At 39.1% G+C, this 14,096-nt stretch overlaps 1 protein-coding gene across 1 annotated transcript in view; it reads left to right on the forward strand.

Moving 5' to 3' along the window:
* The first annotated feature begins 1,205 nt into the window (after window positions 1-1,205).
* Window positions 1,206-14,096, forward strand: part of PTPRR (protein tyrosine phosphatase receptor type R) — a 248,668-nt gene continuing 235,777 nt past the window's right edge. Inside the window, exon 1 of the mRNA XM_063075404.1 lies at window positions 1,206-1,493. Coding sequence (XP_062931474.1) covers window positions 1,431-1,493 — 63 coding nt within the window. The 5' untranslated portion in view covers window positions 1,206-1,430. The remainder of the gene's footprint in view (window positions 1,494-14,096) is intronic.

Below are 14,096 nucleotides of genomic sequence, written 5' to 3' on the forward strand. Positions count from 1 at the left end.
CAGGTTATTGTTGCCATAGGCACGCCAAGGGAAAGTCTGTGGTACTTCAGTTTGCTAGGCACTATGTCGGTGGCACTGCTATGCTGAGATCTGTTCACTGTGCTTACATAGAAGATCTTACATTTGCTTTTCTAACTGATTTTTTTATTCATGTGTTGTCTATTTCCCCCTGTGGCCAGTAACAAATAGGAAAAACAGTTATTCAGTTCAATAGATATTTATCTAACAGAAGAAATAAAGATGAATGTATTAGTTAGTTCAATTGCTATGACTAAGATATTTAAAATAGCAGCTAAAACAAGATAGAAAATTCTTTCTCTTCCATATAAAGTCTGAGTGAGAACTCTGGGGGTGATATGTTAGTTCCACTTTCATCAGAGACCAGGACCTTTTGTCTTATTTCTCTCCCATCCTTAACACATAGTTTCCAATTCATGCTCCCACCAGACCATCTGCATTTCAGCCAGCACAGAGGAGGAAAGGTAGAAAGGAAGGCCACATCACATCTCAGCCCACCTCATGTTTATTCACATCCCAATGACTATATCTTGATCAAATGGCAATGCTTAGCTGCACAGAAGGCTGGAAAATGTGGTCCATATCTGGATGACCATATTACTAAGTAAGAAGAAAAGAATAAATATTGTTGGACAATTGGAAGTTGCTACCATGGTGAGTATAACAAGGTTTCTCCCCTCAGTGACCTTAAAATATTCTGCAAGCATTAAAAAAACTATATGTAGTTAACTATAATACAAGCAAGATAAAATAAGTATGAAATAAGAATCATATGAAATGTTATCAGTGAAAGGAGGGAAAGCGTAAATATGATATAAATGTTTATCATTTGGAAAGCAGATAGGACATTCAGGAATAAAAGCCCATTGGGATATTGGAATTGTGGGTTTAGATAAAGGAGGAAATTCCTTGTTAAAAAAGGTATCAGAATATCTGATAAATAGGACATTTTCAAACTATATGCACTTTTGTCCACCTAAAGTCTCTGAGATGCCTCCATACCACTGAGTGTGTTCTCTTTGTTGGGGATGATGAAGCAAGGAAAAAAGATGGAGAATGACTGATCTAAATCCTTCACAAGTCTTAAAACCTTATAAAAAGGGTGATTCACTTTATCAGATGTTTCCAACTATCTCACTAAATAGGGTCTTTGATTTTCTTTCTGCTTCTCTGTTTCAGGGTGCTTTTCAGGAAATAATGATCACTTTTTGGCAGTTCATCAGAAGAGTGGGAAGCCTGTATTCATTTATCACCGTTCACAAGACATTGAGAAGAGCCTGGATATAGCTCCACAAAAGATACGTAAACAGAGCTACCATTCCTCTTCCGAAGCTCAAGTAAGCAAACACCACCAAATAGTTAATTCAGCCTTTCCCAGACCTGCGTATGACCCATCTCTCAATTTGCTGGCCATGGCTGGTCAAGATCTAGAAGTGGAAAATCTTCCGATCCCAGCAGCAAATGTCATTGTGGTGGTAAGTACTGTGTTTAACTGATGCCGATGTTAATGCTGTTGCTTTCCTCTGTGGTTGATGCTTGAAAAAAGAAAAAAAAAAATCCAATTGTGAATAGTTACCATTGGATCTCAATGGTTATTTACCACAGCACTTCTCATTCTCTGATATTTCTTTTTTGATACTTTATTGTTTTCTGTTTGCTTTTTCCCATGAAATCAGAATACCTTTCTGTATTGTCTGTCCATAGCTCAATGCATGGTGCATAGTAAATGCCTAATAAATATTTGAATAAAAAATTGCTTTAGGAAGGCCTTACGGTTATAGCAGATCATATCCTGTACCAAGCTTCTTTCCTTCTATGATGATTTGTTTTAAGCAGATAGGACTTAGTATCAGTCTGTGTAAATAAATATGAGTTATTGAAGATCCTCTGGTCACTTGACTCAAATTGTAATAAATTAAGAGACAGCTGAAAGGGAGGGAGTGTTTGGGGGAGGATAGTTTTCTGTCACTGGAGTAGGTAATATGGGCTGGGAGTAAATGACGGATAATATTCCTAATATCCCTGAATAAGCATCACTCTCTATTAATCAAGGTGATACAATGGTCCCATTCATTATATTCTTAGAGTATGTAACCCAGGCCATGGGTTCTCAGTTTGTGGAGATTTAAATACATGCTGAGGTTGACACCCTACTTGGACAATAGTTAGAAATCATAGTAGGAAGATCCACATTAAAACTAGAAATCTGTAGCTAAACAGCTGTTATTGCATTTCTGCCTCAAAATGTAATCAAAAGAGTTGATTTTTGAGGCCAAGATAATTCAGTGAAACCTTGTTTGCACTTTGGTAATCTCTCTATGTATCAAATGTATTCAATTTAACAGGCTTCTTTTTCTTTTCTTTCTTTCTTTTTTTTTATCTATTACATATAGTGCACTTAGCATTGAGAATCAAAGATCCATTCATTGATGTTTACAACTAGCATACATTGAATATTTATTATGCCTCACTTTTCACTTGGGGTGTCTGAGAACAGAGACAAATAAAATAGAGTCTCTGGTTTTGCTTAGGAATGTCAATAATTTAAGAAAAATCATGAATTAAGAAAACAAGATGAACTCTTGTTAAGAGAAAATATGTGGGTCATTTGGCATCCTGAAATACTTGAACAAGTTTTCTGCATTAACATGAGTAACAGATGTTCTGAAGGTTAATGTCATGTACTCTGTCTAGTCAGTGAAGATAAACGATGTTAATGATGTCTCTGTTTCTGGATATGTTCGTGTTAATGCTGGGGCTCATGGGAGATATTTCCTCTAGTGACCATCATATACCCACAGTCATCATCTCTTTTTTTTTTTTTTTCTTTTTAATTTTTATTTTATCGATATACATTGTGGCTGATTATTGCTCCCCATCACCAAAACCTCCCTTCCTCCTCCCTCCCCCCCCCCATAATGTCCTTTCTGTTTGCTTGTCGTATCAACTTCAAGTAGTTGTGGTTGTTATATCTTCTCCCCCCCCCCGGTTTGTGTGTGTGTGTGTGTGTGTGTGTGTGTGTGTGTGAATTTATATATTAATTTTTAGCTCCCTCCAGTAAGTGAGAACATGTGGTATTTGTCTTTCTGTGCCTGACTTGTTTCACTTAATATAATTCTCTCGAGGTCCATCCATGTTGTTGCAAATGGCAGTATTTCATTCGTTTTTATAGCTGAGTAGTATTCCATTGTGTAGAGGTACCACATTTTCCGTATCCACTCATCTGATGATGGACATTTGGGCTGGTTCCAACTCTTGGCTATTGTAAAAAGTGCTGCGATGAACATTGGGGAACAGGTATACCTTCGACTTGATGATTTCCATTCCTCTGGGTATATTCCCAACAGTGGGATAGCTGGGTCGTATGGTAGATCTATCTGCAATTGTTTGAGGAACCTCCATACCATTTTCCATAGAGGCTGCACCATTTTGCAGTCCCACCAACAATGTATGAGAGTTCCTTTTTCTCCGCAACCTCACCAGCATTTATCTTCAGAGTCTTTTGGATTTTAGCCATCCTAACTGGGGTTAGATGGTATCTCAATGTGGTTTTCATTTGCATTTCCCGGATGCTGAGTGATGTTGAGCATTTTTTCATATGTCTGTTGGCCATTTGTATATCTTCCTTAGAGAAATGCCTGCTTAGCTCTTTTGCCCATTTTTTAATTGGGTTGCTTGTTTTCTTCTTGTAAAGTTGTTTGAGTTCCTTATATATTCTGGATATTAATCCTTTGTCAGATATATATTTTGCAAATATTTTCTCCCACTCTGTTGGTTGTCTTTTAACTCTGTTAATTGTTTCTTTTGCTGTGCAGAAGCTTTTTAGTTTGATATAATCCCATTTGTTTATTTTTCCTTTGGTTGCCTGTGCTTTTGGGGTCATATTCATGAAGTCTGTGCCCAGTCCTATTTCCTGAAGTGTTTCTCCTATGTTTTCTTTAAGAAGTTTTATTGTTTCAGGGTCTATATTTAAATCCTTAATCCATTTTGAGTTGATTTTAGTATACGGTGAGAGGTATGGATCTAGTTTCATTCTTCTGCATATGGATATCCAGTTATCCCAGCACCATTTGCTGAAGAGGCAGTCCCTTCCCCAGTGAATAGGCTTGGTGCCTTTGTCAAAGAACAGATGGCAGTAAGTGTGTGGGTTGATTTCTGGATTCTCTATTCTATTCCATTGGTCAGTGTGTCTGTTTTTATGCCAGTACCATATTGTTTTGGTTATTATCGCTTTGTAGTATAGCTTTAAGTCAGGTAGTGTTATGCCTCCAGCTTTATTTTTTTTGCTCAGCATTGCTTTGGCTATGCATGGTCTTTTATTGTTCCATATAAAGGACTGGATAGTTTTTTTCCATTTCTAAGAAAAATGTCTTTGGAATTTTGATGGGGATTGCATTGAATTTGTATATCACTTTGGGTAGCATGGACATTTTCACTATGTTGATTCTTCCAATCCAAGAGCATGGGATATCTTTCCATCTTCTTGTATCCTCTCTAATTTCTCTCAGCAGTGGTTTGTAGTTCTCATTATAGAGATTTTTCACCTCCTTGGTTAACTCAATTCCTAAGTATTTTATTTTTTTGGTGGCTATTGTAAATGAGCAGGCTTTCTTGATTTCTCGTTCTGCATGTTCACTATTGGAGAAAAGAAATGCTACTGATTTTTGTGTGTTGATTTTGTATCCTGCTACTGTGCTGAAATCATTTATCAATTCCAGCAGTTTTTTTGTAGAGGTTTTAGGCTGTTCGATATATAGGATCATGTCATCTGCAAACAGGGACAGTTTGACTTCATCTTTTCCAATCTGGATGCCCTTTATTGCCTTCTCTTCTCTGATTGCTCTGGCTAGTACTTCCAACACTATGTTGAATAGGAGTGGTGAGAGTGGGCATCCTTGTCTAGTTCCTGTTCTTAAAGGAAAAGCTTTCAGCTTTTCCCCATTCAGGATGATATTGGCAGTGGGTTTGGCATATATGGCTTTAATTATGTTGAGATACTTTCCCTCTATACCTAACTTATAGAGGGTCTTTGTCATGAATGAGTGCTGAACTTTATCAAATGCATTTTTAGCATCTATAGAGATGATCATATGTTCCTTGTGTTTGAGTTTATTAATATGGTGTATCACATTTATTGATTTGTGTATGTTGAACCAACCTTGCATCCCTGGGATGAATCCCACTTGATCGTGATGAATAATTTTACGTATGTGTTGCTGTATTCTGTTTGCTAGTATTTTAGTGAGGATTTTTGCATCTATATTCATCAGGGATATCGGCCTGTAGTTTTCTTTTTTGGTTATATCTTTACCTGGTTTTGGTATCAGGATGATGTTTGCTTCATAGAATGAGTTTGGGAGATTTGCGTCCGTTTCAATCTTTTGGAATAGTTTGTAAAGAATTGGTGTCAATTCCTCTTTGAATGTTTGGTAAAATTCTGCTGTGAATCCATCTGGTCCTGGGCTTTTCTTTGTTGGGAGCCTTCTGATAAAAGCTTCAATCTCCTTTATCGTTATTGGTCTGTTCAAATTTTCTACATCTTCACGGTTCAGTTTTGGGAGCTTGTGTGTGTCCAGAAATTTATCCATTTCCTCCAGATTTTCAAATTTGGTGGCGTATAGTTGTTTATAGTAGTCTCGGATGATTCCTTGTATTTCAGATGAATCAGTTGTAATATCGCCTTTTTCATTTCTAATTTTTGTTATTTGAGTCTACTCTCTTTTTTGTTAGCCATGCTAATGGTTTGTCAATTTTATTTATCTTTTCAAAAAACCAACTTTTTGATTCGTTGATCTTTTGAATTGTTTTTTGGTTTTCAATTTCATTCAGTTCTGCTCTGATCTTAATGATTTCTTTCCGTCTGCTAACTTTAGGTTTGGATTGTTCTTGTTTTTCTAGTTCTTTAAGGTGAAGTGTTAGGTTGTTCACTTGCCATCTTTCCATTCTTCTGAAGTGAGCGTTTAATGCAATAAATTTCCCCCTCAATACTGCTTTTGCAGTATCCTACAGGTTTTGGTATGATGTATCACTATTTTCATTAGTTTCAATAAATTTTTTGATTTCCTGCTTGATTTCTTCTTGGACCCATATGTCATTAAGTAGAATGCTGTTTAATTTCCATGTGTTTGTGTAGTTTCCAGAGTTTCGTTTGTTATTAATTTCTAGTTTTAATCCATTGTGGTCTGAGAAGATACATGGGATAATTCCAATTTTTTTGAATTTATTGAGACTTGATTTGTGACCTAATATGTGATCTATCCTGGAGAATGTTCCATGTGCTGATGAGAAGAATGAATATTCTGAGGTTGTTGGATGGAATGTTCTGTAGATATCTGCCAATTCCAACTGCTCTAGAGTCTTGTTTAGATCTTGTGTTTCTCTACTGATTCTTTGCCTAGATGATCTGTCTAATATTGACAGTGGGGTGTTCAGGTCCCCTGCTATTATGGTATTAGTGTCTATTTCCTTCTTTAGAGTTTGTTTTATAAATCTGGCTGCTCCAACATTGGATGCATACATATTTATGATTGTTATGTCTTCTTGATGGATCAGTCCTTTTATCATTAAGTAGTGTCCCTCATTGTCTCTTTTTATGGTTTTTAGTTTAAAGTTTATTTTGTCAGATATAAGAATAGCTACTCCAGCTCGTTTTTCTTTTCTGTTTGCATGGTAAATCTTTTTCCATCCTTTCACTCTTAGTCTGTGTGAATCTTTATGGGTGAGGTGGGTCTCTTGTAGGCAGCATATAGTTGGGTCCTGCTTTTTGATCCAGTCAGCCAGTCTGTGTCTTTTGATTGGGGAATTTAAACCTTTTACATTAAGAGTTGTTATTGAAAGGTGTTGATTTATTCCTAGCATTTTATTGGTTGTTTGGTTGTCTTAGGTGTCTTTTGTTCCTTGCTTTCTGATTTACTGTTTGTTTTCTGTGTTTGTAGGTTCCTTAGGTTGTAGATAGCGTTTTTGTTTGCTTGTTTTCTCTTCATGAATGCCATTTTTATTATACTAGTGGGTATTGATTTTTCTTGGGTTTTTTATGGCAGTGGTAGTTATTTTTCAGGAACCAAACCCAGTACTCCCTTGAGGATTTCTTCTAAGGGTGGTCGTGTGGTAGTGAACTCCCGCAGTTTTTGTTTGTCTGAGAAATATACTATTTGCCCTTCATTTCGGAAGGATATCCTTGCAGTGTAGAGTATTCTTGGCTGGAAATCTTTGTCTTTTAGTATTTTTAATATATCATCCCATTCCTTTCTAGCTTTTAGGGTTTGTGATGAGAAGTCTGATGTTAGCCTGATTGGGGCTCCCTTATAGGTGATTTGACGCTTCTCTCTTGCAGCTTTTAAGATTCTCTCTTTGTCTCTGAGTTTTGCCAATTTGACTATGACATGTCTTGGAGAAGGCCTTTTTGGGTTGAATACGTTTGGAGATCGTTGAGCTTCCTGGATCTGAAGATCTGTGACTTTTCCTATACCTGGGAAGTTTTCTGCCACTATTTTGTTGAATATGTTTTCAATGGAATCTCCATTTTCCTCCCCTTCTGGAATACCCATGACTCGGATATTTGAGCGCTTAATGTTGTCTGATATCTCTCTCAGATTTTCTTCAATGACCTTGATTCTTTTTTCTTTCTTTTTGTCTGCTTGTGTTATTTCAAACAGCCCATCTTCAAGTTCAGAGGTTCTCTCTTCAACTTCGACAAGCCTGCTGGTTAAACTCTCCAATGTGTTTTTTATTTCGCTGAATAACTTCTTCAGTTCAGCAAGTTCTGCTACATTTTTTTTCAGGACATTGATTTCTTTGCACATTTCCTCTTTCAGATCCTGTATACTTTTCCTCATTTCATCATGATGTCTAGCTGAGTTTTCTTGTATCTCATTCAGTTTCCTTAGAATTATCACTTGAAATTCCTTGTCAGTCATTTCAAGGGCTTCTTGTTCTTTAGGATCTAGAGTTTGAGATTTATTAACTTTTGGTGGTGTACTTTCTTGATTTTTTGTATTTCTGGTATCTTTTTTTTGATGTTTATTCATTGTGGCAGGGGGTTTCACAATCCACCGGTTTGAGACTAATGACTAACTAGGATGTTGCTGTGGTTGCCAATTTCGTATGGCTACCTCTGTGGCTGCTCACTTGGCCTCTAGTGCCTTGTGTGTGTGGATGCCTCGGGTCTTGGGCTTCTCCAGGGAACCACCTTTCTGGTCAGCTTGGACTCTGCTGGGCTGGTGGATCACGTACCACAGGGTGTGTGATCGCTGTTGAGCTTTCACTTCCTGTGCAGGATTTCTCCCTGTTCTGTGTGCTCTGGCCCAGGCTGTTGGATCGTGCAGTGGTGACCCCACAGGGTGTGTGGTTTCTGTCAAGTCTCCACTTCCCTGGCCACACGTCTCCCCACTCTGTGCGCACTGTGCTGGGCTGGGGCGTGTCTTCTGCACCCCTCATCTATCAGCTGGGCCTTCAAGACCCTGCTCGGCACCGCCTCGACCAGGAAGTCTACCAGGTTTTTGCTAGGCACAGACGACCCGTCACTCTGGGTGCCTTTGTAGCACTATGTAGATCTTTCTCGGGTCTTGTTCACCTTTGTATCCCCCTGGTATAAACCAAGTCTAGTGCCCGCCTGCATCCAGCTCTCCGGCAGGTTCAAGCGCACCTGGCCACTCTCCTACCACACTATTCCCAACCAGAAATTGGTTAGGCTTTTTTCCAAACTGGTGGCCACAGAGATGGTAACTGCCTCCCAGTAACAGGAAGTTTACCGGGGGGCCGGAGTCCAGGGTGTGGTGGAGTGACAGTCGGCCCACCCGTACTTCCTTGCCCTCCCGACACTGGCCGGGGATGCCCCACGCCACCAACCCGTCAGAGAACCGCGGAGGGAGTGGGAGGGGAGGCCGGCCTGCAGGCTCCGGAAAGCCCCGCGCCGGGCCAAGCAAGTGGGAGGGCTCAGTGATGGCCGAACAGGGCGGAGCTGCCCGCACCTGGGAAAATGGAGGCAGCACCGGGGCGGTGAGTGGCCCCCCAATCAGGGCTGGTCCAGGGGTCACTCACAGTGCTGTGCCAGGTTGGGTGCTCACTCTCTGTCTCTGGTTTGTCGCCTTCCCTGTTCTTGGCCGCTGCTGCCTTGGGCTGTTCAGTCGCGGCATGGCTCGGGCGCTCCCAGGAATCTTCTTTAATGCCGGCCTGAAACCTCGAATTCTGAATAGGGCAGCTGGCCACCTTCAGCGTGGCCCCGGCCTCCGGGATCCTGTCTGCATCCACAGCAGCCCTGGCGCTGTGTTCCCTGTTTAGAGACTCGCTTTTGCAGCTAAGAAACAGTTCTTTTCCTGCTCCACACTTCAAAGCTGTTGCCTGTAAATGCGGCAGCCTCTCATGCCGGGGACAAAGTGGCGGTCACCCCCCACGACCGGCCAGCAGCTGCGGTCCTCCCTTAAGAGATGGCAAGATGAAGGACCACAAGTTTCCCGGCTGCCTGAGGCCCAGTGGCCGCATTTTCCACCTCAGCTACTCCGCGCCAACCGCCGCAGCCACCGCCATCTTGAAACCCTCCACAGTCATCATCTCTTAAAGTCACTGTGAATTACAGTTCCAGAGGCTTATTCTATCTTGTAATGTCATATACTGTCTAGTTAATTTAATATTATGAACAATAAAAGGCATCAGTGAGGAATTCTGGCAAGTCATTTCACTTTTAGCTTATTCACAGTTTGGAGATTCATGAAGAAGCTGTGCTTTTTCTTTTGGAAAATGGTTCCATGCAGGCAATAGGTGATTTTGCTACATTAGCCTTCCCTAACCTCTTTTGATCTAGCTTCTAACCGTTCTGTGACTTTGGTAGCTGGTGACAACAATTGCTGGTGCTAATGTTTCCTGTAATCCACTCACATTACTTATGCAAATGATGATTTAGTAGGAAAACCAGGGAGGTGGGGCTATTTTTTCAATATATAAATAATGTTCAGCTTCCTCAAAGAGCAAAGGGGTGACATGCAATTAAACACCAGCTGGTCTGAAGGCCCATTCTATCCAGAAAAGGAATTTAGGAATGGAACATAGAAGAAGATACAAGGGATATATTCTGGGGCAGCTTAATGACTCTGATGTAAAAACTGATGTATGTTTGTGCATGTAGGGTGTGCATGTATTAAAAACGTATACATATATTAATGCAGACTTTATTTATTGAGGAATATTGCAGTTGTACTAAAGAATTTTTTTTGTGGTTTACTTTATACCAAAATGGGCAGCATTCATAAGTATCAGTTTTTTGAACTGAGGAAATTATTGGGATCTTTTTTCCAGCCAGGGTAAAGAGTTACCTACAACCTCCAAAATTTCTATGTAACTTCTAAGATCTCCTAGTAAGGAGGGAGAGATCATGTTTTTTGTTCTCCAGTATTTCTTTCTGTCTCTCTTGACTCTGATATCATGGACAGTGAGTTTTAGAATGAGAAATTTAATAGGGACATGAAAGATATATGTGTTCGTCCTCCCTTCCTGATTCCCAATTGACACCACAAAGCATTTCATAAGAGCATTTGTCCAAAAATGAATTTTTTCCTTTTTCTTCTTTCTTTTGTAATTAGGAAAATCTGTAGCTTATCAGTTCCAAGGAAAGGACAGTACAATAGGAATGTTTATTCCAAAGAATGTTAATTATGTTCCAGAAACTCAATTAAGAAGCTATTATTAGATGTCTGTGCAAGTACTAGAAGAGAATGGCCTCAAGGTCAGTGCTGCTGTTAAGAGGGGGAAAAATGGCTTTAGCCAAATGTCCACTAGAAATTCCATAGCTCTTATCACTGAATTCCCAGGATATTCGTCAGGCCACAAAGCCACCACACCAGGAAGAAGGGAACCCAGGGGTGCGGGTAAAAGTGGTGGAATGGAAGTAGCTACAGGCCTCTATAGTTCAGCACAGGATGTTGAGTGAAGAATGTTCTAGCCTGGCCAAAATTTGAGAAAACTGGGGACTAGTAGGTATTTGGAATAAAAAAATCAGTAAAAAGGCATGGAGTCAGGTAGATTATTGGTTACTCTACAAGATGGGCTTGAGGGATGGAAAGTAAAGGAAAGAAAAAGAAAACAGAGACAGGGGGAGGAGTAGGAAAGGAAGGAAGGGGAGGGAAGAGAGGACATAGCAGAAGTTCTTAGGGCAGTGGGACGACTTCTATGAGTACACAAGAAGATGATGGTGAGTTTTCAGGAGCTGAGATAGTCTCTGTGAGATTGCTAGCATCCTAAAGCTTCTTGTCCTGCTCACCACTCACCCAGACCAGCACACAGACAGACATTATTTTTTTGACACAAATATTCCCTGCAAATATTTTCATCAGGTATTTGACTTAGAAAACTACTAAAGCCAAAATATTTGGATAATTCTGGGTTTCAGTTACATCCTGAACCCTGCCTTATCTCACCTTGGTTCTGCAGTTGACCAATATTTGAAACTTATCTACGGTAAAAAGGTAATACCTAGATGCGATTTGAAGGGCTTTAAAAGTCCGGGTTTCTTCTTGCCTTGCCACAGTAAAGAAATTTTATAGCATTAACTGTGTTCTGTGATGGGCACAAATAATTGCTGGACACTTTTTCAATAGACAAATTGGTTTAATTATAATTTTATATTTGTGTGGTGAATGTCCCAAAGGGTGGGCTTAATCTGTGTACATACCACTGGAATTCAGCCAGGACGAGGAAGGTGTTTGATGAGGAATATTTTTTTGCAAGTGACAAGAAATTCAACCCAAACTCGAGGAAATTAGTGGCTCAAGTACCAACACTTCTGTACTACATCGAGACTTAGATGTGGTCCAATTAAGGCTCAAATGATGGGATCAGATCAATTTCCCATCTCTGGGGTGACTTCATTCTCAAACTGGCTCTCTTCTCTTTGCCACAACATGGTTTTTTGAAAGTTGTGGAGTTTCATCCTTGCATGTTTATGTTCAGTTGGAAAGAGTGTCTATTTCACAGCTGCCAATCATATGCTAGACTTCCTTATGAATAGAACAATTTAAGTTAAGTACTCACTTCATCCCTGAAAATTTTGTGGCCAGGTAATAAAATTAGGTTAATTATTTCAAATCTAAACTACTTGCCCCACTGCTAGTACTTTTCTAAAAACCTATATGCTGTATATGGGATGGGAGATTACCTGAATAAAAATTGGGACACTATCAACAAGGAAAGATAGAATAAATGCTTTATAGCAGCTCTTCTATACACCAACAATGAACTAGCAGAAACAAAAATCAAGAAAGCTATCCCACTTACATTAGCAACAAAAAAAATAATATACCTAGGAATAAATTTAACCAAGGAGGTAAAATATCTCTACAATGAAAACTATAAAACACTGATGAAAGAAATTAAAGAAGACACACAAAAATGGAAAGATACCTGCTGTTGAAAATCACCCCAAACTCATTGAGGCTTGGTCTGCACTGTGGCAGTGTTAAGAGAGTGGGAAATCCTATAATGATAATTGAAAGGTGGGCCTTGGAAAGGTGATTAGATTGTGAGAACCATGTCCAAGTAAATGGATTAATCCATTGACGGTTTAATGGTAGTCATGAACATGGTTCTGAGGCCTTTAAAAGGAGAAGAAGTGAGGAGTTAGCTCTCTCTCTGCTTCTGCCATCCACTATGCAACACTCTGCTTTGATGTGAAGAGTCACTAGTCACCAACAAGGCCATTGGGCTTTGGACTTCCTAGCCACTGAAGTTGTAAGAAATAAATTCTATTTCTTTATACACTACCCAGTTTCAGGTATTTTGTTATAAGCAACAGAAATGGAATAATGCAACATCCCATGTTCATGGATTGGAAGAATTAATATTGTCAAAATGACCATACTACCCAAAGCAATCTACAGATTCACCCCAATCCCCATCAAACTACCAATGACATACTTCACAGGAATAGACAAAACAATCCCAAAATTTGTATGGAACAACAAAAGATCCCAAATAACCAAAGCCATCCTGAGCAAAAATAATAAAGCAGGGGGCATCACACTCCTTGATTTCAAAATATACTACAAAGCTATAGTAACCAAAACAGTATGGCACAAGCACAAGTACCTACAGCCAACTGATTTTTGACAAAGGAGTCAAGAACATACATTGAGAAAAGAATAGTCTCTTCACTAAATAGTGTTGGGAAAACTGGAGATCTATATGCAACAGAATAAAACTAACCCCCAAAATCTCACCATATGTAAAAACAAACTCAAAATGGATTAAAGACTAAAATTATAAAACTACTAGAAGAAAACATAGGGGAAATGCTTCAGGACATTGGGCTGGGCAGAGATATTATGAATAAGACTTCAAAGGCACAGGCAACAAAAGCAAAAATAGACAAATGCTATTATATCACACTAAAGAGCTTCTGCACAACAAAAGAAACAATCATCACAGCAAAGAGACAACTTGCAGAATGGGAGAAAATATTTTCAAACAACACATCCAATAAGGGATTAATATCCAGAACTGGATATATAAGGAACTCAAACAACTCAATAGTTAAAAAAAAAAAAAAAAAAGAAAGAAAAAAACTGATTAAAAAATGGGCAAAGGAGCTGTATAGACAGTTCTCAAAAGAAGACATCAAAATGGCCAAAAGGTATATGAAAAACGCTCAGTATCACTAATCATCAGAGCAATGTAAATCAAAACCACAATGAGATATCATCGCATCACAGTCAGAATGGCTATTATCAAAAAGACAGAAAATAGCAAATACTAGTGAGGATGCAGAGAAAGGGGAAGTCCTGTGCATTGTTGGTGGGAATGTAAATTAGTACAGCCATTATGGAAAACAGTATGGAGGTTTCTCAAAGAACTATAGACAGAACTGCCGTAAGATTCAGCAATCCCACTACTGGGTACATATCCAAAGGAAAGAAAATCAACATGTCAAAGGGATACATGCATTCCCATATTTATCAAGGCTCCATTCACAATAGCCAAGATATGGAAACAATCTAAATGTCCATCAATGATGGCTGGATAAAGAAAATGTGATAAATATACACAATGGAACAAAGCCATAAAAAAAGACTGAAATTCTGCCATTTGCAGCA

The sequence above is a fragment of the Cynocephalus volans genome, chromosome 12, assembly GCF_027409185.1.
Source record: "Cynocephalus volans isolate mCynVol1 chromosome 12, mCynVol1.pri, whole genome shotgun sequence".
Classification (NCBI taxonomy): Eukaryota; Metazoa; Chordata; class Mammalia; order Dermoptera; family Cynocephalidae; genus Cynocephalus; species Cynocephalus volans.